This window comes from Stegodyphus dumicola, chromosome 1 (genome assembly GCF_044657685.1).
Source record: "Stegodyphus dumicola isolate Sdum_Otavi_A_Nest chromosome 1, ASM4465768v1".
In the NCBI taxonomy this organism is placed as follows: Eukaryota; Metazoa; Arthropoda; class Arachnida; order Araneae; family Eresidae; genus Stegodyphus; species Stegodyphus dumicola.
Window position 1 is genome coordinate 218092727 of NC_140768.1, and position 25089 is coordinate 218117815.

Here is a 25089-nt window from a genome sequence, read left to right on the forward strand (position 1 = left end):
AAGGGAGACTAGACGTAAACCACAGTTTCCCCCAGCAACAACTGCAAAAGGATGCCCAACTAGGACCAGGATGGTGACCGAAAAGCCAGAAAAGACCTGTACACACAACCGTGCCGGACCAACAAGTTAGAAGGGCCAAGAGAAGATTCAAAGACCCTGAAGGACGGTATCCCCACCGGAGCAAAAAAGGAAATTGGCTTTCCAGAATCCGCAACCCGCCCGCAAGAGTCCCAGATTCCTAGACAAGGGGGAAAAAAGGAAAAGATCGGAAGTAAACGGAGCGGAACATCAAAGCTCGAGAAGAAGATTGGAGGTCATCAGGTTCCCTACATTTCAACAATTCTGTAACATCAGAATGCAGGAATACAGAAAAAGATAAGTGACAATTTCTTTGCTTATTTTTTTTTTTTTTTTTTTTAGTTCAAATTATATCATCTTGATCTAAGTTGCTAAAGATGTTTAGAAAAGTTAAATCGCAGATAGCGGATGATTGGTTGTAAATGTTCGTAATCATAGATTTTTATGTTAGCAATTTGGCGAGAAGCTACTAGCGTTAAATACTTTTTGTTAAGAACTCGCAAGTTGCGAAAAGTAAATTGTGAATACGTTTAGTCGGAAGACTCTGAGAATACTAAAATCTGTTAACGTAAAGTTAAGATTTCGTGTAAATATTGGTAAATCGTAATTAAGCAACTATGACTGTTCATATAAAGTGAATTCAAAAGTGATGTGTAAATATTCATGTTCATGTAGAAATGTTTAATATTTGTGTTGAAATATCACAAAAAAATAAATTTTGATCTCTGCGTATTGGAATTGTGGAAGAATTGAATGTTAATATATATATATATATGTGTGTTTAATGTTAGGCTCTCCAGTTAACACGTTTAAAACTAAAATATAAGCTTTCGCTTTCTACATTAGGAAAGAGTTTTCGTGTAGGGAGTAAGGCCCACCAGCGGACGAGCGGTAAAATCGCTGAACACTGGTAGTTCGGTCCGGGGTTCGAATCCCGCGTACGGGCTGGCTGCATGGGTGTTTTCGTGGTTTTCCCTATGTGTAACTTGTATAAGAGCCAGTTTCCCTTAGAAAGTCCTCCACGAAGGTATCCCTCCCCTTAGGCAGATAGCCCTAGTGTGCTTTGCCATAATTAAATACACGTGTAGGGAGTCTGGTGCGTCAAATTTAACAACGTTAGGTGTTGTGTAGCGGTAGTTTAGTTCGCGGTAACACAACATAGAAGACCCTCAGTACATTTGCTGGAGAGCATGGGTGAAATAAAATTGTAGTATGAATGAAAGTGCATGAGGGCCAAATGATGAAATAAAAGCGTAAAGTTAGGATTTAAAGAAAAGCTTTGTAAAATGCCTTACTAATGACATTTCCCTCCAGATATGGAAGGATCAAGACCTGACATAGTTATAGCAGAATAAAGTGTCCATTCATGAAGATGTATGTCAAGATATATGTCCAGAACGGATGAATTGTAAATTTTATTTTTCCTAGCTTTAGTCTAGCTTTTAGAATTGTTGTAAAGTTGGCCCTAAAAACGAATCTTTAAAGTCATTTAATTAATTTAAATGTTTGAAGAGTGTAGTTAACGTAAGTTTTTCAGACATTAAAGTCTTAAACAAGGTCGTTTTGAGACCTTATTTTTCGAGCATTTAAAGTCTGGTCGGAAGCTATGTAAGAATTATGTTAATTTTATTAACAGTTAAATTTTAAGTTAAAGTTCCTTTCCCGTCAAATTCTTAACTTCAACTTACTACTTCCGGCAAGAACGTAGTTTTGGAATCTTGCTGAATATTGAATGAGGATGAGCGGTACTTAAACCACGAAGTTACTTCCTGAGTCAGAGAGAACAGGAGTTTCTGATTAACGCGCGTCTGCCTTTTTGGCTACTCTCTCTCTCTCTCAAAGCTGTTATTACGCTCGGCCGTACTCAGGCCCTTGCTAAGCTTCGTAGTCAGATAAGTTAAGGGGACAACTCGATTTGAACCTTGATAGCTTCGGCTATACTTCTTTAGTTAATCTTAGTTTTAGTTTAATTCTTAGTCTTTTTAAGTTCAAGTCCAAGTGCGGGCTTTGCTTGTACACTCCCAGGCGGAGTTTTGTTAAATCTTATTGGAATAATAAAGGGTTAGTTACCCTTCTATCTTGTTGTTTCTTGTCACCGAACTCAAGTGATTATTCGCTTATCAGTTCTTAGATTCTTCACTTCCAACATTAACTTAGAATTCCAAAATGAGGAACTCTACAAGGGATAACGCGTTTCTGAATTATATATATCTGCTAATGTATTTCAGTGTTATATTTTTTGTGTATGCAAGATCTTTCAAAACTATGATAGTGTAAACTATTTGAAACTTAAAAGTTCTAATGAGATTTTATGAATATCATTCAATAGGACGTAAACTTCCTCTCCCCCCTCGATAATCCTTTAATTTTTACTTCCACAATATGTACAAATTTCAGTGCACAGAGGTTTACATAAAAATATTACATGTTCCTAGTTTTTTAAGCCTTTCAAATATATTTTCATTCCAAAAATTAAAACGTCTGAACTTAAAACTGCACGGGAGTGCATTCACCTCATATGCTTCTGGCCCGGAAGAAATTGGACGCCAAGTCTACGCTTTGGAATTGTAGATCATGAGGAAATTCAAAAATGACTACAGTATATAAAATCTAAAACATTATACGAAAGACCAGTGAATTCTCCAAGAACTGCTACAGATACAAAATGATAATGGCCAAAATAAAACTGGCCCGGATAATATGTATAATTCTGACGCTACGTTTACTCATACTAAAAAACTTCTCTTCACGAAAAATGCTGGAAATGGCTCCCGTTAACATCGATGCAGAGCTGCGCTTGGTTTATTAAACTGTGAGACACGAGTAGAAGCTTTGCCTGACGGATGGGAGCAACAGTGTTTTCAATGTTCTACTGTAGTTCTTCCAGCGAGTTTTGTACAACAATCAGCAATAAAAACACGCTGATTTATCGTTATCGTAATTGCATTCAACTGATCATTATGCAGTCTTCATTTCGCTAAACTTGTGCAGAAGAGCTACAGACGTGTTAGCAGGGCTTAATTTCTAAGATTAGAAGTGCCGGAGCCCTATGGAAGACCGTCAGCAAAGAGGAACAAGAGTAAATACTCGTAAATAAATAAAATGACTATTAAACTCATTAATAATATTAAAATTAAATAGTTAATTATTATCAAATTAATTAATAGATATTTAATTAATGTTTATAGATTGTTCTTAAATCAATTATTATATACCTAATTATAATTTAATTGATAATTATTATATAATTAATTATTATTTATTGAAATAATTAAAGATTGAAGTAATTAACTTATTAAAATTAAATAAAATGTAAAGAGATAAATTGAAATTTAATACGTGATTTTTAATATAATTTTATTGTTAAAATAAAATTTTCGAGATAAAATTTCTACTGAAATTGTTATTCAATTACATAAAAGAAATGCCGCAGCCTTCTTATTCAGGGGGGGGGGAGTTTTTTTATCATCACAAAAATTAAATATACTTAAAGTATAGCTGATGAAAATTCCAGGGCGAAACAGAATGAGGGTATGAGTGGGTGGAAACAAAAAAATGAGGGAAATCTTGGTGAAAGAGGACGTTCTCTTTGACCGCGGCTCTCTCTTGATATAATTATAGCCATCAGGCAGATGGGTGTCAGGGGTAAATGAGTCCTGAATCGGACTCCTAAATGCAAAGTTGCTGGTTACGCTTTCCCCCTCCCCATTAGTGGATACTATGGGAAGACGATGTATAAGACGTGCATGAGCAGTTTATCTCAGTATTTCACTCTTATTGTACTCGCCATTTAAGAACACAAATTTTCCTTCCTGTGAGGGTAACTAACTGTAAGCATCGATAACAATACACTAAATACGATAGCATGGCGAGAAATTTAGGCGTTCCTAAATAAACTCCCCCAAATTTATTGCTTTTCTTAAAGGGAAAGGTTTCCGCATGTGAGTGAGGGAACTTTACTGGAACGTCTCATGTTCTCATGAGTTCGTATTTCTAGGAAAATAGAATTTTGCAAGGCCTGCTTATTGTTAAACTAAAACGTTAGGAATTCGAATTTTTTCCCTTTAAATTGTGGTTCAGTTTTATAAAAAGAAGTATAGGAGCTCATCTTATTTAAGGCTCCGGTGCGCTCCGGCTAAAATTGTAATTTATCTTAAAATTTGAGAAGCACGGGAGCCGGGCTCCGGTGGGCTCCGGCGCAATTTAAATATTGCGTGTTAGTGCTCACTAAACACGTTTGTAGCTCTCACTCAAACGACTGGTTGCTGTTTTATGTGTCTGAGCATACTCTTCTCACATCCAATCGTGTCTGTTTCAGTTTCCAATGATCCTTTTGCTGTTTAGAGTACTTTATCACGAAATTCTAAATACACATTTCCAGGGGAGAATGGGACTATACGCCGTGGCCGTTTCGATGTGGCTGTTTCGCCGTCAATACATATTTTTCTTTATATGACTGTATTATATCTTGCCGTATTATATTGATTAGTTTAATAATTTTATTTACCAATTGTATATTTAGGAGATTAATGTATTAAACACTTTTATTTTGACCACTCTGTAGCAGCCCGCTTATTGTTCTGCATTGTGTCCCTGATATTAGTTTATGATGTAACTTTAAGATTACATTAGTTTGGAATGGCTAAAAGAGACACTGATTAAACATACCTCAATTTGAAAGCTAGCTACAAATATTTTAACAGAGAATTATTTCCTATGCATTAAACATAGAGATCATTCAGAGTGAAATCAGGCAAAGACAATATTTTTGATCTTCAGTTCAGTAGGAAAATTTGTAATATTTGTTCGTATTTTGACTTTTGCCTCAGCTTATTTTCAAATGCTTTTGCTATTTGAATTTTTTACCTTGGAACTGAAGTTTGTTCCTTTTATAATTCGAAGTATTTTTTAGGGTTCTTCAACGATAATCTGAAACCGTTTTCACATTTCTTCGCGCATTGTACATATTAAATATCTTTTCTAAGCATTAATAAATGCCATGCTTTCTTTGTTACTGGCCAGATTATTCAAGAGATTACATATGAAGCCCTGAAAGGCAATGCTATCGTATATTTTTACACATTTTCACATATAATAAATTGTTATAAATTGTGTGGCAGTTTCCAAAGTTAAGTACTTACCGATACCTTTCATAGCTTTCCGTAGTTTAGCTGCAGCCCTTTCGGCATTAAAGTTTTCTGCAGGCGTGATGGTGCCCTGAAGAAGGACAGAAAAGAAAATTGTGAATATGTTAAAAGAATGCCATTTTTATTTATAAGATTTTATTATTATTGTCGCTACGATGAAAAATTGTAATCCATTTTTAAACTATTTTCTGAAAAGCTACTGAGCTAAATTTCGCACAGACACACTTTGTAAATGACAAAATTTTTCAAAATTTAATTTTAGTTTTTTGAATTTCATGATGAAACGATTTTTTGCGTATATCTTAGTTAACTGAACAAACAAAATATCGCAGAATTTTGCTGTTTGCATCATAAAATAGAGTGTAAAATACCTTTTAACTGAAATTCATATTAAATTTTTAACTAATTTCTGACTTTTTGGAGGATTTTTTGAAAATCGCCCAATTGAATTGGCATTCATTTTTTTAAAATTTCAGGATCTAAAAATGTAGCCGTTGTAAAGTTAAAAGTTTCACAGATTACAAAACAAATTCTTCATCCTCTTTTAAATTTCTTACATTCAAAATTATTTATTGCGCGATATAAAAAAGTTATAATTTTTTTAAATATATAAATGTGCTGCGGTAAGTACAAAGAGAACTTTCCGCTCAGTCAGCACCTTGCCTGGCATTCTGCCAAAATACTCAGATTCATTTAAGGGGAAGGGGTGTTGATTGCCAAATACCATGCGTGAGTCCTCCATCAATGCTCAGTGAATCTCAATTCTGCATCTAAGGTGGTTACCAAGAATTTCGGGCATGTCTTCACTATGCACTTGCCTTCAGTGTATGATTCTGAATTCATTAGACCCTCTATGCTTTCTGTCTGTTGAAAAGGCACAGACAGTAGTCTTTTCAGCATTGATCTTCAGTTTTAAGCTGTGCGTCCACATTACGATCCTATTTAAGGATTTCTAGAGCACTGTTTCCAGATTCATGAATATCCCTGCTACTACTTATTAATTAATAATCTAATAATATAAAAAATACCAGATCTATTTATAATTAATCTGATAATATAAAAAAGAACAGAAAATATTATAAATCATCATATTATCTATAGTGCGCAAAATTTCAAAATGTTGCTTTCTTTTTAAAAAAGATATGTATAAAATTATATGCTTTTAAAAGCTTAGGAATTAATATTATATTTTCATTTCAGTGTCTAATATTTTGTTTTCTATAATCAGATTTTTTGTTTTAAGAAACCAGCACAAATGCAATATGGATACTAAGAATGTTTAATTTTGCCAGCGGTTGTATAATCCCAGTTGAAGTATTTTGCGGATAATGTCTGTGTTCATTACATTTATTGCTAGGAATAAAGGAGATATGCAAGTAAAACATACATCATTGGGATAAATTCTTTAATTTACCACATCATGGAATGCAGAAGTATTATACAGTCAATCGCTCTCCAGAATGTTACGTTATTATTCAAAACCCATTATTCTTCAGACCGGAAGTAACACCAACTTGTAGTTTACTACAATTCACTATACATTGTTGCTTGATATGCATTTGTATGCGAAATTAAGAGAATTTGCGCATTATGCCGAATTTTGGAAAAATTAATAGACAAATTTTAATGAAACTAGATGTTAATATACATTCATAACAGAGAAAGAGATGTACGATTAAAACTCATTTTATTTATGCATAATTATCTGTAAAACTCATAGTGCAAAGATGTCTAAAATCCACGTTGTGATATTGAACTGAAAATGAGTCTGATATTTGAGGGTTGAGGAGACACTATGGCAGTGGATCCCAACTACTGGAGTAAGGCAGTTTTCAACTCCGAATTGGTTATCGGAGGTGGATGGCTAGATGAAATTGACTCTCAAGAGACATAACATACTCTCTAAGATTAAGGTCAGACTGGCAAAACCGTGCGGCGAATATCCTCTCTTTCCAGTTAATCGTTGACCAGCTAAACCTTATATAGACAAGCGTTGTCGTCCATTAACAGAAATCTAGGACAAACTGCGCCCCTGAAAAGCGGAATATAGGGCTTTAAGTTCTCCTCTTCTTCATAGCAGTCAAACACACGCAGGGATGTGCGGCCGTCCAACATAATGGCTGCCCAAACTATTACGCCTCCACCACAGTTATGATTCTTTTCTCTGATGCGGGAGGAATGGTATCGTGCTCCAGGCTTTTTTAAGTACAGGTTCGTCGATGTCCAAGAATAACGTCGAGAATCACTGTGTTCAGGAGACAACACAAGAGAGTGCTAAACACACTTTCTTGTGCGCTTCAGTGAGCTGAACGCCAACAACGGGTCTTCTGGCATACAGCTCTATCTCATAAAAGTTTTAAACAACTTAAACTATGAAACTCGGGTTCCAGTGGCAGTTTAAAACTCACGTGAGCTGTGAAGTTGTACCAGTCCTGTGTCGCCACGCTGAGATTGCCAAATAACCATCCTCATTCGTCATTTTGAATTTTGGTCGACCTTGCCTAGGTCATCTTCATATGGATCCAGTGTCCTTAAACTGTTTCCACAAGTTGCAGACGACACTAGGCGTTACACTGAGCTCTATAGCCATCCGTGCTTGTGAATGGCCTACCTTCAATCTACCGACAATTCTTCATTTCATTCCTTCAACCATATATGTTCGTGCCTATACGTTTTACCTGATACCTCATAAAATTTATTCAGCTGTTGCGAAAAAAATGGCGAATGTCATGACGGAGTACGAGCACACAAATCGCTGAAATTCCTCATGTGCATATATCCCCTCCACAATCACAGCACCGCAGACACGCCTGTGTATATTTACATATTCGATTCAGGATAATTTCAAAATTCTTTGGCGGCATGATTAGCACCTATGGTTCGTTAGTTTTGGTAAAAATAGATGGAATTTGCAAATTATCTTAATTTTGCTCATTGAGTGTATATAATATACAAATTACGGATTAGTAAAAAAACATGCTTTACTCTTATAAGCATCCTAAATGCTTCTATCGAAAAGTTATCAGGATCAATGTTCCGTCTTACCTTCTTCGGGAACATGCAAGGACCTGACTCGGAACAGAGAGCTTACTAAAGCTATGTTTGGACTGTGGTAACTGTGGGAAGTAGACAGGATACACAAGAAGGGTATACAAAACCCTTTATTTTTCTCTATTTACAATAACTTCCGTACTTCGGAAATACACAGACCCGCTACTTGGGGTCAAAACGTAAAAGTATAAAAATAGAACTAAACTCTAATTTAAGTTTAAAATAATAAACGTGGAAGATTGGCCTTATATTAACAGGAAGCCGTATGTAGTACAGAGAACTGTGAACACTACAATACGTTTAAAATTTATCAAGAGGATTAAAACCTCTGGCCTGGAAGGCAACCAGAAACTGCGTAAAACTTCTAAGGTAAGCGGCCTGCTTCGACTCACTGCTTCCTCTCTCGCTTGGCAAAAAGCCACAACTTAAATACTTGGCGTTCGCCAGACAAACTTTGCATAAATACTTTAACGCTTATAATTCTGGCCGGAAGTAGAAAATAAGAAGTGATAGTAAAGATTTAAAATAAAATAAACGTTAGTAAAACTTAAGATCCTTACATACTTCCCGCCAGAGTTAATTAGTTTGAAACTGAGGTCTAAAACGACCTTGTCGAAAACTTTTAGCTCTAGAATCTAACGCGAGGCCAATCTTTTACAAACATTTTTCGCTAGAAACTAGAAATTTAAAAGAAAGAAATTTGTTTTTACAATAGCAGCTCCCAGGATACACAATTTGTTTCATCTGTACTGCATCTAAACAGGAGCTTTTATTCAAATCTGGTTCCTTCCAGAGATCTGGAAGGAAAACTAGTTTAATGAAATGTTACAAAATGAAATGGCAAGTAACATGTATAATTATATTTCTCTTAACATTCTTATTTCATTCATAGCTATTTTAGTTATCTCTCCCCGTGCTCTCTGACATGTGTTGTAAAAGAACACCAAACACGAATGTGTTTATGTATACGTGTTCAACACTTCCTCCTACAATCAAAACACTAACGTGTTAAAATTCAACATACCAAGACCTCGTAACACACCCTAATTTCAACTCTAAACCCTGAGGTACTATTCTGAAAGTGGCTAACTCTGAAGTGTAGCGTCAGAGAGCCTAACTACATCATTCAACCTTTAACACATATTCACCATGATTTAGTCTTTTTACAGTCACACGAATAAAAACAAAATTTAACATTACTTTCACTTTTACCATATCACGGTATTTCTTAACATTTAAAATAACAGTTCACATTGTATATAAGAACATATTAACATGCCGTTAATTTTATACATTTGAAAACATACATTAGTAGTACATTGTTAACTTCTACTCTTTTTAAAGCAAGTGCCAATTCTTTCTACATTGAAATAATACATTTCAAAAAGTCTTTCAGACTAAAACTTCTTTCTTGCCAGAATGTTTTAAATAATATTTATACAATAACTTTTTACAATATTTAAGTCTTTACACAACGCTATTATACATCAACTTTAGTTTTACGCGCGAGTAATTGAAAAAAATAATATCAAAATCGGTAACAACACATTTCTCGCCCTTTTGGCGATAAAAGTAGACCTCGCATGAGGTAAAACTTCTTGAAATCTGCCACTTGCAGTAAGAATGAAAGATTAACTTAAGTTTGCAAAGTAACATAAAATTTTACTTATCTTTGTGATATTCGGACATTCTTTTCTGGGCCCAGTCCTTAAAGGTAGTGCAGATAGTTGTTTGATTTATCCTCCTTCTTGTACGGGCTCGCCCTTCAGTGCCTTCCTCTAGATGCTTTCTTTTTTCTCCAGTTCGGTCACCCTTGAATACTTTCTTTTTCGCTTCTGCCTGTGGTCTTGGTCGTTTGATGGCAGCTGGTCTTGGCGAAACCGGGAAACTTCTTTCGTGTTCCTGCTTGGACCTCGTTGCTGGCCGTTCAAATTTTCCTTGTAACTTTTCCTCCGCCGCTGATGGCCCTTCCGCAGTTCGGCGACATTTGCTGCGGAGAGTCCTGTCGGATGAGTAGATCTTCCGTTTTAGAGCCGGGTTATAGTTGCCGCCGTCATTCTCTTTGCATACGTCGTCCTTCTCCCTTCTTCATTCTGGGGGTGATCGTTAGCTCTCTTTTCTGGACAGTGGAACGGCTTCGTTTTCTTGCTACCTTCAATTTTTCCGCGGGGAAACTTTCTTTTCACTTGCTCCTGCGTCTTAATGGCTTGCCCTTGTACTTGTCGTTTTTCCACCTCTGGAGCTTGTGCCTGCGGTGTCTGCCGTGCAGGATCCTGCAAAAGATCTAAAAATATTTGCATTTTATTACGATCATAGTAGGGTTTGATTTGATCAATGTTTGCGGAGCAGGTTTCACCATTTCTGGCTTTTAACACTACTACAGCGTGAGTTATTTTTTCTATAACACATGGTCCTTCAAATCGTGGAAAAAATTTGGCAGTTTTATCTTCTGGTGCTGAATAAAGTGAATGCTTAATTTTAAAAACTTCATCCCCTACTTTATAAGTTACTCCCCGTCGTTTCAAGTCATAATATAATTTTTGTTTTCTCTGTGCTACTTCAGTATTCTTCTTTGCTTCCTTAATTAGTTTTTCTATATCAGCCCTTTTAAATTCTGGGGCTCTTTGTTGCACATAAACTAATTTATCTAACGGCGTTATAATCTTTCTGCCTAAAAAGAACTCAGCAGGAGTTTTGCCCGTTGTATCATGTTTTGCGGTCCTAAGGGCGAAAGCAAATTCATTGACATAGTTATCCCAGCTTTTATGAAAATTTTTAACATAACTACGGATAATTTTCACTATATTTCTATTGACCCGTTCCGCTATATTTGATTGCGGCCGATAAGGGACCATTTTTAAATGACGTATGCCCAGTTTTTGGCACATGTCTTCAAATATATTACTTACAAATTGAGGACCATTATCCGATATAACTTTTAGGGGCGCCCCGTATTTTAAAATATATTTATTTAAAATAGAATCAGTAACTAATTTCGCGGAGCTCGTTTTAAGGGAACAATTTCGGTCCATTTACTAAAATGATCAACCATAACAAGGAGATAGCGACTTAAAATTATTTAACTGACTTTTTGGGAAAGGGCCCAATAAATCTATGCCAATTATTTCATTTGGAAATTCGGATTTAATACTATTTAGAAACCCGGCCGGGCGGAAATTAATATAATTAACTGCTTGACATGTTGGGCAGGACTGGACATACGCCCTTGTTAACTTTTGCAGTTCAGGAAAGTAGACTGCCTCGCGTACGCTTTGGATAGTTTTTCGAATACCAGCATGAGAAGCTAAAGGGCTGTCATGGAGCTCCTGCAGGATATTTAATCTAAGACTAGCTGGGATAACAGGTCGAAATTCGTTGTTGGAATTCGTAGTTTTTGTATAGAATAATAGACCATCTATTAGTTCGTAATGGGCCACACTATTTCTTATTGCCACAATATCTTGGTGGCTAAAATTTTCAGGATCCTTCAAATACTCATAAATGCTTCCAAACTCAGGATCCTTACCCAGTTCGGTTATTACAGTTTCTCGGGAATTTATTGTACATGCTGTAGGCATTGCCACCTTTACGGTATTACCCTGTTCGTCTAATTTAATTCGTGATAGGGCATCTGCTACGATATTTTCCTTTCGGGGGGTATGCTTGATTACCAGATTATATTCTTGTAGCTTGAGTGCCCATCTTATTAACCTTGGGGATAAGTTTTTCCCTGAGTACAATCTAGTTACCGCCGCATGATCAGAGTACACTGTTATCGGTGCATTTCCAAAATAGACTCGGAACTTTTGCACTGCTAACAGAACTGCAAGTGCCTCTCTCTCGGTCGCGGAATGGTTTCTTTGTGTTTGATTTAAAGTTCGGCTAAAAAATGCCACGGGCTGCTGATTTTGCGAAAGTACCGCTCCTACCGCATAATCCGAAGCATCCTCTGAAATTTCTAAATTCTCATCCTTTTCAGGAAATTTCAACACAGGGGCTTGCGTTAATGCTTGTTTTAATTTTTCGAAAGCACTATTGGCTTCGGCCGTCCACGAGAATCTTGCCTTTTTCCTTTTTAATTTTAACAATGGTTCAGCAATAGCTGCAAAATTTTTTATAAAGGACCTATAATATGAACAAAGTCCTAGAAAAGAAGAGAGCTTCTTCGCCGTGTTTGGAGTCGGATACTTTTGTACAGCAATTATTTTTGATACGTCTGTCTCTATTCCTTTCTGAGATATTTTGTAACCTAAATATTTTAATTCAGGGGCTGCAAATTTGCACTTTTCGACATTAACTTTTAGACCGGCTTCATTTAATAAAGAAAACACCTGTCTTAAATCCTGTACATGTTGGTCGAGATTATCACTAGTAATAATGATATCGTCTAAATAGATAAATGTGGACTTTTTAAGAACAGGTCTTAACACAATGTCCATACATCGCTGAAATGTTGCCGGGGCCCCTGAAAGGCCAAACGGCATACGCAAAAATCCATAAGAGCCAGACTTGGTTATGAAAGCAGTCTTAGGCACGTCCTCAGGCCTAACCCCTATTTGAAAATAACCAGTCGTTAAGTCTAAAGTCGTCATATATTTGGTGGATGTTATGTTCCTTTTAATTTCTTCGATAATAGGTAACGGATATACCGGATATTTAGTTATGGAGTTTAATTTACGGTAATCAATCGCGAATCTCCACCTTTTTGGATGCGTCAAAGGATAGTCATTATTTTTCTTACACAAAACCACCGGGCTACCATAACTACTTGAGATGGGCGTTATGATCTTTTTACGTAGCATATCGGTGATATGCTATTCTATAATTTTTTCCTTATTCTTATCATACCGGTATGCTTTTTGGCGAACTGGCATTGAATCTCCGGTGTCAATACTATGGTTAGTAACCTGAGTAATTCCTGGAATATCACTAAATAACGAAGCAAATTCACTTACCACTTGACGGATTCTTCCTTGCTCGTCATTAGGCAGGTGGTCAAGATTTAACATCGGCGGTTCAGCCTTTTCTGCACGAACTGGTTTCATTGTCAGCTTAAGGGACGCTTCATTAAAATCCAGCGTTGCTTGTGCTTCTGAAAGAAAATCTATTCCTAAGATTATATGTGCTTGCAGATTCTTTACTATAAAAAACATCACCTTTACTTGTTCGTCCTTGATACGGATATACAGCGGTACTTTACCTATACACTTTCATTTTTCTCCTTGCGCCGCTACCACTGTCGTATTATCCGAATTATATATGCGGTATTTCCGAAAATACTTCCTAAAAAATTCTTCTGCCACACAGGAACACTGCGCGCCTGTATCCAGGAGTGCGGTGGCTGGGATATTATTCACCAACACTTCAATCTTCGGAAGAGTCAAATTTTTCACCATTACTGTATTTAACTTGAAGGAAGAGGGGTTTTCGTGGCCTTCGGATTTCCGCACCCTCTCGTCAGCAGAAATCCGTTTTAGTTTAAATTATTTTTCTTTTCCGTGCTTTCCTTCTTTTTCCACTGGCCTTGAGACTTTTTTCCTGGATTGCTATTGAACTGTCGACGTTCGCCGGCTGTTTTTGAATGCTCGGGTTTCCTTGCCCACTGATTCGCTTTGCTTCCGTAGCCGTGTGCTTGAGTTTGCTGTAGTCTTGGCGCACCAAATTGGTTTCGCTGTTGATATTGGCGTCTTCTTTCAATGTCCGCCGTTCTTCTACTTTCAAACTGGATTGCTAGCTCAAATAACTTTTCCAGTGTAGTCGGATTTCTTAATTCAATAAAGTCTTGCACTTGGGGCAGTAACCTCGGCAGAATCACTTGAATTATTTCAGGATCCGGACGGTTTCCATACAAGAGTTTGAAGACGTGAATTTTTCTTAAAATAAAGCTTGAGAGATTTTCGATTTTTTGCTGATATATACTGAAAAGTTCCGTTTCTAATTTCGCACGATCCCTTACCACAGGGAAGGCTTTTAGTAGGGCAGTCTTGAAATTCTCGTAAGTATAGGTGGGACTTCCTGCTTGACCCAAGAGACTTCTGCCTATACATCTGAACCAGTTAAGCGCTTGGCCCCTCAAAGCGCTGGTAGCTAAGGTAACTTTTTGAAACTCGTGCACGGGGTAGAGCATGAAGTGGTCATCCAATTTTTCCAAAAAACTGGTTACCAGTGAGTTTCCATTAAATGTTGCTTCTGGTTTCATCGAAGCGCGCATGGTCTGGACGATGTAACCAAATCCTTCCAGGGCGGCAGCTGGCATTTCTGGATTCTGAGCCGTTTCTGCAGGCAGCACAGGTTCTTCTTGAAACTCGGCCATGGTTATTCTTCTTCGTTGGGCGCCACTATCAGGATCAATGTTCCGTCTTACCTTCTTCGGGAACATGCAAGGACCTGACTCGGAACAGAGCTTACTAAAGCTACGTTCAAAACTGTGGGAAGTAGACAGGATACACAAGAAGGGTATACAAAACCCTTTATTTTTCTCTATTTACAATAACTTCCGTACTTCGGAAATACACAGACCCGCTACTTGGGGTCAAAACGTAAAAGTATAAAAATAGAACTAAACTCTAATTTAACTTTAAAATAATAAACGTGGAAGATTGGCCTTATATTAACAGGAAGCCGTATGTAGTACAGAGAACTGTGAACACTACAATACGTTTAAAATTTATCAAGAGGATTAAAACCTCTGGCCTGGAAGGCAACCAGAAACTGCGTAAAACTTCTAAGGTAAGCGGCCTGCTTCGACTCACTGCTTCCTCTCTCGCTTGGCAAAAAGCCACAACTTAAATACTTGGTGTTCGCCAGACAAACTTTGCATAAATACTTTAACGCTTATAATTCTGGCCGGAAGTAGAAAATAAGAAGTGATAGTAAAGATTTAAAATAAAATAAACGTTAGTAAAACTTAAGATCCTTACAAAGTTACTGGCTAAATGAATTACAATTTATGATTTTTCGCAAGGATGATAAATAAAATCTGTAAGTGTAAATTCTTTTATTAGAAAATAGTAATTTTATATTTGGAATAAAAGCGATAATTTTGCAGTTAACGATACATAAGGCGGCAACCGAAATTTCATGATATTCAGTCATCTTATAAAATTTGTAACCTTATTCATTGAACGTTGAACACGTAAATTCGGATGCTTCTATTATAAAAACTCCGGACATAAGGAGAAGTGAACATCAGGCTATAATTTGTCGCGCTATAGCAGTATGCAAGAAGGCAGAAAATGAAAATAGCCGGTTGAGTGTTAAACACAAAGTAAAAATCGTAAGGTCCTTTCAAATACACGAAAACTGAGGTGACGACACAAAAAGAATCTGAAAGAAGACAGATAATGTTTTCGTCCACACTTTGGTACAAGATTTGCTCCTTGCAAACAGACCATTCACAGATTGTTTCAGTAATTCGAAGCCACTGGCTCTCTGTTGGATGAGCGCCTGCAAACCTAAAATGACAACAGTATCCCTTTACAAGATTCAATGGTTCGCGCAAGTCGAAAAACCGCCCAGACACTGAAAATATCGTTCTTGATTTCCTATGTGAAATGTTTAATGGGAATGTAATGCCACATTGATCTCCTTAACGATACACGAAGGTGGAATACAGTAGGCCGTGCATAAGCGAATATTAATCCATGTGATTTCCTTTTATGAGACTTTTTGAAAGATAAGGTATGCGCAAGGAACCTTGTAAATGTAGCTCAACTGAAGGCTCTTACTGTGCAGCTTTTGCGCACAAAAGACCGAAGAGCCGTGCAATTTCATAAGACCATGCAGTTGTGCTGGACGGTTGTGCGCTTGCAAAAGTATGTAGATGTACGACATTATTAATTGTTTGACATTTCATGCGCCAAAGCGTATTTAAACATTTATGCTTAATTTGCAGGAGTTAATGTAGAAAAGGTTTGGAGAGAAAAAAAAATGGTTATTTGGAATAAAATGGAATTGATTCATAAATTAAAATAAGTACTTTTTGCGCATTACCTCTACTATTAAATAATCAAGAATCTCTGTGAATGCACGTGTATTTATTTGTAAGTTCCTAGGAATGCTGAAAAGAGACGGCATTTAGAGCTACCCAATTTTAAATACGCATAGCTCTTCTCTCGAACAACTGCATCTCGAAGACCGAATTTGGGATTTCGAATTTGTTTTGATCTATTTGATATTTTCTAAGAATTTATTGAATTTTTTATTAATAAACTCGGCGGTTTGAAAGCGACCAGTGGCAACACTGTTCGAAATCAAACATTTTTATCTCCAGCGCGCTCAACTGTTTCCATCTGGCAACATGACCCATATTCATCTTTCAATTTAATCAAAAAACCGAGGAGGTTAGAGCAAATGGAGTAAGTGCGATGAAAACGAAGTCATAAAACGTCACAGTATCACGACACGACTTATGCCCTGATAAGTCGTGTCGTGATAATAAGTCTTGATAATAAGCCTGATAATAAGTCGTGATAATAAGCCTGAAAATAAGTCCTGCCACAAGCGGACTTCTGGTTGGTTTTGTTGACATTCTAATCGGTGTTGTCTGCATGTTAACTATTTATCAATGAATATTTGTAAGTCTCCCATTCTACTTTTAACACTTAACATAAACGATTTTCTACTTAGTACATAGAAAAATCACAAGAATTGTAAATAACTGTTTAAAATTTAATAAAATCTAGGTACATAAAAATATGTAAATGGTAACTATAAAGAAAATGTATCTATGGTAAAAACTCAAATATCAATGGAACTTTCAATGGTATTTTATGCAATTTATGCCTAAAGACACTTTCCTGAGCCTTCGGATGATGGTATTAGTTCTCAAAGTCAGTGTAATTTTATTTAACCGTACTTTTTGTAGTCTTATTCGTTTCCCGCATGGCTGTATGGCTGCCATGATAAGTCGTGACGTCACGTTGCTGACATCATGGACCTTATAAGAAATAGACTAACCCAATTGCGTTTTCTCCCTTGTCTGGCGCGTTCCCGGCTGTCACCTTGATCACATCCGAAGGAGTAGGGACGACTTACAGAAATTAGCAATGGTTGGCTATTGCAGCGCGTACAATTGTCACGAAAAAGCTGGTGGTAGTGCCTCATTTCACAAGTAAGAATTTTTAAATATTTTTGTTTTTGACACTGAGATTGCTTTTTAAATACTTAGCTTGTTTTTCAAGCATAATTAACGTTCTAAATAATTATAAAGCTGTTGCATGCTTTCAGGCTTGTATATATTTTTAGCTTTTCCTATGATGTAAGCGAATTTGTAACTTCTTCTTTTAGAAAATAATATTTTAAATCTGAACTAACAGAAGAATTCAACCAAGTAATTTTCTCTTACAATTATTAAAACTATAACTAATACTAAACTATATCTAAATACTAAAATGCCTAAAAATGAATTTTTGAAAGTTTTTCTTTAAAATTTATAATTTTTTGCTGCTTTTTTAAATTATAGGTAAATTTTAATTCCTAGCATTATAACTAATCAAAAATAAGAATATTTAAGAAAGAAAAGTATACATCTTATATAGCTGGTTTTGTTGTTAAAAGCTTAGCTTATAAAGCAAAATGTAATATCTGTTTCTCAGCTTTAGTTTCAACAGAACCATATGATGGTTTGCTAGGTTTCAAATATTATAAATCTGGATGTAAAGGTTTGACTTCTCCTTCCAGTGACGTCCGAATGATCTACAAAATTGCAGAAATAATTTTTAGGCAGACTGAAAAGGAGTTTAAATTGAATAAAAAAAATATTATAAATTTCATGACTCTAAAAGTCTTAAAAAGCGTAGGAACACATATATTTCCTTCTCTTCAAAACCATATTTATGATGATGAGCCAGATAAAAACCACCTGATTAAATTAATTAAAGCAGTGATATTTCAATATTTAAAAATCAGAATGCATCATGCAGTTGCATGTTACAATTAATCTAAACAGAGAGAAAATATTCGAAGCAGATTTACTAAATTAATATTATTTAAGTATCAATAAACCATATTATCTGTTTCTCTTCCTCTCTCTCTCTAAATATATATATATAGGTGTGTGTATTTACATTAATAGATAAATAGATATAATCTTGTTTTCACAAATATTTGAAATAAAAAGTGAAGTAAGCGAATTTTTCAATGCAACAAATATCCTAAATTGTTTACTTTCATACATATGTATTTATAGATGTATAGTCATTCTGCTTAAAGTATTTACAGGTATATAAAATTACAAGGTTACTTTAGGCGCATTAATAAAAATTTAAGATTGGACATATAATATCTTGTATTTTATAGTAATTCTTTTTTTTAATTCATTTCTAGTTCCGCATAAGATTTTTTTATTTACTGCGAATTTTTTTTTAAATTTTTCATTACACTCAGAAAGGTTTATGCTTCGAATTTTATGAGTTATTAATATTGTCATAAATGATCATCTTTTAATACCATAATAATTTTGAAAACAGAAAAAATAAATAAAACAATCCTTGGTTTCTATAAACATTAGAAATGATAAATATTTGCTACTACTGCCTGAAAATGTTCATAAAATTAAAAAAAAAATTACCAAATCTTGTTTAATTTTATCTTATTTGTTTCATAGCATCATGTACTATCAATCTTACTTAATTTTACTTTATTTGTAGGCAAAAGTAAATTCATAAATTTTTTGTTTAGAGTTTTTACCGTTTTATCAAAGTAATGATGTTTAGACAAGAATTACGCTTATGCTCAAAATGCAGCAAAAAAAAAAAAAAAAAAAAAAATCTGAAATGTTTCAGATTTTAAATTACGTCCAAAGGGGCGTTTTTTTAACGTTTTGAGTGTTACCTTTATTTATTAAATATCATGTTCTTTGCACTTAAACCATAAAATTCAGTTCAAGAGCAATATCGCAAAATAATGTTAAATTAAGCATATCTTTAGAATTTCCGATATACACAGTCTCGCGAGCTGGAGATAAAAGTATTTTTTTTCTATATAACGTTGCCATTTCTCGCTTTTAAAGCATTGAATTTGTAAATCAAAAATTCGTTAAAGTTTTACAAAAGATAAAATCTATAATAAAACAAATTCCAAATTTGGGATTTCAGATGCCCATATTCGCAGTAGGATTTCGTCATTCAAAATTCGATGGCTCTATGTACCATTGTTTTATCACAATGCGAGAAATAGACGATCATTTATGCAGATTTTTCATTATTTAATTTCTTCAAATATAATGCAGGACTCTAACATTTTGTGGCAACAGTTTGAAAAGTGAACCGACGCTTATGAGTCCGACGCAAAATCGCAAAACGAAAACAATAGTCCTTCAGGGACAAAGCCCCTTTGGACTAAAAAAAAAACTCAAAATGCACTAAAAAGTGGTTTCATGAGATATATAAAATCTTATTAGCAAAAACTGTCATTTTTATTATCTCATCATTTATGCAACGTATCACATTTAATAATTAAAAAGAGTTATGTGATACAAACGCCATATGTTTCAATGTTACGATAAACTAAATCGTCCCTACTCTCTCTTCCCGACATGTGTGTGACGCACGCCCCGCCCACTGGGTTAGTCTATTTCTTATAAGGTCCATGGCTGACATTTCCATTGCTTTAGTTGTCTGACTCCATCTATTCTAAGCTTCTTGCAAGAAACTCGGTCATTTAAAAGCAAAGGTGTTTTCCCCCGCCTGAAGTAAAATATTTTTATTTTCCACAAGCCAACGAGTTGCCGTTGAGTAAAACGTACAATATTTTTCTTTCAGATTTTTTTGGTCTGTTATTGAGTAACCAACTAAGAGATTTAAAAGCAATAAATGCAGTTCTTGATAAAATTTTTTCTACTTTTTTATCTGATTGATTTAATCAAAATACATTTAAACTATGACATGCATAATTAGAAATACTAAATATTTTTATGAAATTACAGTAGCTGGACTCATTAAAAATCATTACATATTTTTCTTTTCTATGATAATTAGTTTAAGTGGCTGGCCGAGCGAGCGGCTAGTATTCCATAATCCTTGATTTTCCTAACAGCTTCTTTGCGCATGCGAAAAAAAAATAGATGCAGTTGTTTTCGTTTATCTTGTAGCTTCGTTTCTCTTCTATCTTTGTTGTAGTTACCTTTATTTTGTAGCAATTTTTTTTAATGGAGCATAAAAGAATAAAATCTCTGTTTCATTTTCCGAAGTTTTATTGAGAAAACTAAGTAAAACTAAAACGATTGCGTGCTTCGATTTATTTGATTTAATTTGCCATTAAATATGAAACGCTTACTTCGTATTCGTGACTTCTGCAGTGCAACACACAAGTACGTATAATAGCTTTCATCCCTGTTTAACGCATTCAGAAAATTAGAACATTCGCTGATTAACCACCAAAAGAATTTTATGGTCATATAAATATAAGATAAAAATTACGTAAATCCCCTTTATAATACAATTTAGCAGTAGGCTTTTAATTCCTCATTTTAATTTGGGTATTTTGTCTCTCTATTCTAAAAATAATAACATTTATGGACTGCGTTATTTCTATATCAATCCATCTTGCATGCGTTACGTAATGCTGATGACGTGGTTAATTGGGAATCTAAACTCTGAGAACTGAAACCTTAAACCAAAAACCTTTATCCAGGCTGCCATATTGGGCACATGCGCACTTTTAGCTTTTACTTCTGTGCTGCTCGGACGCTTCGCTATGCTCTCTTCCTACCACATTAGTATTCAAAAATGTAAATGCTCTGGAAAGTAGGCATCATTAGAGTGTCAAGTAAACTGTGGCCACAAATGGAAATTTAAATAGAAATGAAATTAAAACCACCTCGACTGCCAAGTTTCTTAGTCATTACGAATTCTACATTCTAAGTATCACGTATTTACGCCATCAGTATTTCTGCGTTTCTATGTCTCAGTATTCTTATTTCAGTACTTGTAAATTTTGCAAATACCGCAAGAGTATTCATTTCTGTAATCAGTGACTTTATGATTTCCTAAATAGTTGAAACACAAATGTTTCGAGTTTACTTGCTTAACTCTATCATTTATTGTTATATTTTTATAAAGAGGACATTTATACAAAAAAATGAATTGCATTGCGTCATAAAAATACATTTCGAATTTTTTAAAATACTCAACCTAAAATTACCAGCCACAGATTTTCCTTTTGATGCATAATATAAATCTATTTCCTTAGCCAATTCTACAGGTTTGAACCAGGAATTTGCTTGCCTTACGCTTATAGAGCACATAACCTCTTTATCAAGTATTTGATATATTTTATCAGATAACTCTAATTATTTTAATGTTACAAAGTCGGCCACATTTCTCAATTTCAAAAACAATTAGCACAAGACTGTATGCTCTGAATTAATTTAATTAGGTTAGTATCTGTGATTAAAATTAAACTTAAGCTTTTATGAAGATTTATGTTTTAATCAAAATGCGAAGTAAAGCAATTCTTTTAGCTGCCTGCAAGCTATATATACTCAGCAAATGGTAAAAGATATATTAGTTATATAGAATTTTTCTCATTGTCTTATATTTTAATTTAGGTTAATACTGCATTTAGGTTTTTTTTTCTTTTACAGTTAAAAGTAGTTCAAATAAAAAAAGATTCAGAAGTTAAAAAGGAATCTCACATAATAAATCGTAGTAAAGTCGAAAAATATCGCGTAAGTGTTAAACAATAAAAAATGAGATCAAAACCCCATCCAATATACAGTCTATGTCGAACAGCAATCACTCAACGCTTCAGAATTTGTCTTCAGAGAATAGTGCGAAAGCGATATTGGCTTTTCTCAAATAGTCATTTCATCATTTATTTCCAAATAACCATATTTATCTATCACATGAGACAGGAGATAACATGACCTACTGAATAAAAACAAAACGTGTTGCCATGGTAGTTAATGATGAGTTGTAGTGACATCAAATCGAATACTCTTCTGACATACATTTCGAAATGTGCAACACTGAGTGAAGCACCTGAATACATTTTTTATCGTTTGGTAAAGAGAGCACTTTTTTCCACCAGCAGGTGCATTAGATTGTAAATTGGCAACTCATCTTTTGATAGGTCGCAATTTCTGGAAATGGAACTCAAAATTAAAATTTTGAATCATCATTTAAGTGTAAAACTAAACGAAAACCGAACTTTAACGAGTGAACATCGTGTAATTTCTCCTCAGATTTATTCAATATGCAATTTAACACATCAGAAGCTAAGAGGATTATCAAATTTCTAGAACTCAGTGTTACTGAAATAAACACAAAAATTATGTAACATATAATTTACCTGCAGCGATTCTTTCTCAATGTAGTTGAATCCTTTAGTTTTCTGAAATTTAAAATCTTCGTTAGTTAATAAGTTTGAATTTAAAAGCCGACACTTATAATTTCTGTTTTTATCATACTATCCACTGCAGCGGGTTGCCGCCCAAGGTAACTATTTATAAAAAAGAAAAAATATACAAAATTATTAAATCAAAAATTTGTGTGTTACCCTTTATTTATTAAATGTTCTTTGCACTTAAACCATAAAATTCAATTTAACAGAAATATTGCAAAACAATCTTAAAATAAGCATATCTTTAGAATTTCCGGATATACAGTTCCGCACGCTGGAGATAAAAGTTTTTTTTTTTTTTTTTTTTTTTTCGATAGAGTGTTGCCATTGCTTCCTTTTAAATCGTTGAGTTTGTTACTCAAAAATCCGTTAAAGTTTTACAAAATGTGAAATTGATAATAAAACAAATTCCAAATTTCAAATTTGGGCTTCATCATGCCCATATTTGCAGTAGGATTACGTCATTCAAAATTCGATGGCTCTATGTACCGTTGTTTTACCACAATGCAAGAAATAGACATACATTTATGCACATTTTTCATTATTTAATTTCTTCAAATATAATGCAGGACCCTAACATTTGTTGGCAACAGTTTGAAACGTGAAACGGACATTTATAGTGATTCGACGCAAAATCTCAAAACGAAAACAATAGTGGACTAATAAGGCTTTTAATAAATCTATCTAGTGTGATTTCCTCGGTCGAACTAGTAATTAATAATAAGAGACAAAGAGCCAGTTGCCTTTATTCCTTTTAAATTGCTTTCTTTGTTGACCAATAACGGACAGATAAAATTTGAAAATAAAGTTAAATATCTAGGTTTCTCCAACAGGGCAACAAACTGGTACGTGGAAGATAAAAATATTTTATATCGAGCAGTGAAAACACTTTTTTTTTTAATTGCTGAGTTCGTTTATTAAATCTAAACACAAATACCTTAGAAGACTAGTTAGACAAACATAAATTAATCAATAAATTTGGTGAAAAATCTTGCTTAATTGACAGTCTATTAAATTATAATGCATATGATGCAAACAATGTAAAATGCCCCAGAACAATTCTTAATGAACATATCATTTAAGAATAGCAGTATTAGTTTGTCTTGCTTGCCTTCAACGAATGTTTATTATTTGTGTCTATTTTTCTAAGGAACTCTCGTGAATATTCGTTTGGACATTTTGCGGATTTCTGATAATGAATCTTTTAATAGATATAATTTGCAATGAAATTTTTTTACAGGGATAAAGCCTTGGGCACAGGCACCTTAGGATCGCCCCGTTTTACGATGTGAAAATACTTTACGCTTCACCAAATGGCAACACATTTCATATAAATCTTCAATTTTCAGATTAAATTTGAAGTGTAAATGTCTTGTGCTTGGTAGAGTGTTAATACATTACTTTTTAATCACCGAATTTGTAATCAAACATCAGTTAAATTCGCACAAAATAGGAAATAAATCAAAAAGAAATTCAAAATTCCATCTTCGAGGTGCACAAGTTCCAATGGAGAAATGTGTTCAAAATACCTCCATTTTTCCCGTTATGAGAGAAAATACATATATAAGATAGATTATAGATTCTTCATTATTTAATAATACTGACAAAATCTGGCATCAAAATGCAAAATGTTAAACTGTTAATAACTGCATCTCCTGCAGGTACTTTTATGTTAAGTGGAAAGAATTTAAAATTATTTATGACAGACTTTAAAATAATTTATGATAGAATTTTAAATACTTTATGATAGAATTACTCGAATGTCGAAATGTTCGGAATGGCTGAATTATATTCAGATGTGAAAATTTTAAGAAAATCCTAATCTCTTAATAACCAAATCAGTTTCATTTTAAATGTAATAGAGACAGGTTTTAAAATTATACAAATACATCAACATTCTCAAAGAGTACTAAATTAAAGAACTAGTGAGAACAATTACATTATTTCAAACATCGTGCAGAGTTGTTTATTGTAGATAGAGTATTGTAAAAGAGTAGATTTTTTGTTTCTGGCTAAACAAGTTATTGACTTTTGAGAGAAATATTTGTCGCGAAACACGTGATCTATAGTGAAATAAAAGCTCAGCTACATTTTGAATAAGCTTTTATCTCTATTAATTAAGTGCACAAAATATCCAGAGACGTTAGTTTAAGATAAAAAAGTAGAAGCAATTTTTTTTTTCTATCATTTGACTTTGCCAGTTTGGATAGCTGATTTTAAATGTAACGTTTTATGTTCGAAATCTTTAAATTTTCGGAGACTATTTCTTAAATTAGCAGACATATCGTAATTACTTATTTAAAAATTACTGCAGGTATTAAAAGGAATTATTAGCCAAGATCAGAGTACAATTTCTTTTTAATCTTATTATTTTCATAACCTTAATTTTTTTTTAAAAAATTATGCTTTTTGAAAGAGAGTAAATTTGTTTCAGACTGCAATTTTATTTACATTTTAATCTATTGTATTT

The 25089-nt window shown here is 34.2% G+C and overlaps 1 protein-coding gene across 4 annotated transcripts in view; it reads right to left on the reverse strand.

The window, feature by feature from the left end:
- LOC118201808 (annexin A7-like) overlaps positions 1–25089 on the reverse strand; it is a 156402-nt gene that overhangs the window by 92567 nt on the left and 38746 nt on the right. Inside the window, exons 2-3 of one of the 4 annotated variants that reach the window (XM_085825620.1) lie at positions 22569–22610; positions 5226–5295 (exon numbers count right to left, since the gene is read on the reverse strand). In XM_085825620.1, coding sequence (XP_085681746.1) covers positions 5226–5295; positions 22569–22610 — 112 coding nt within the window. Of the gene's footprint in view, positions 1–5219; positions 5296–22568; positions 22611–25089 lie in introns of all 4 variants that reach the window. The other 3 variants (XM_085825612.1, XM_085825628.1, XM_085825626.1) reach the window with 3 other exon arrangements.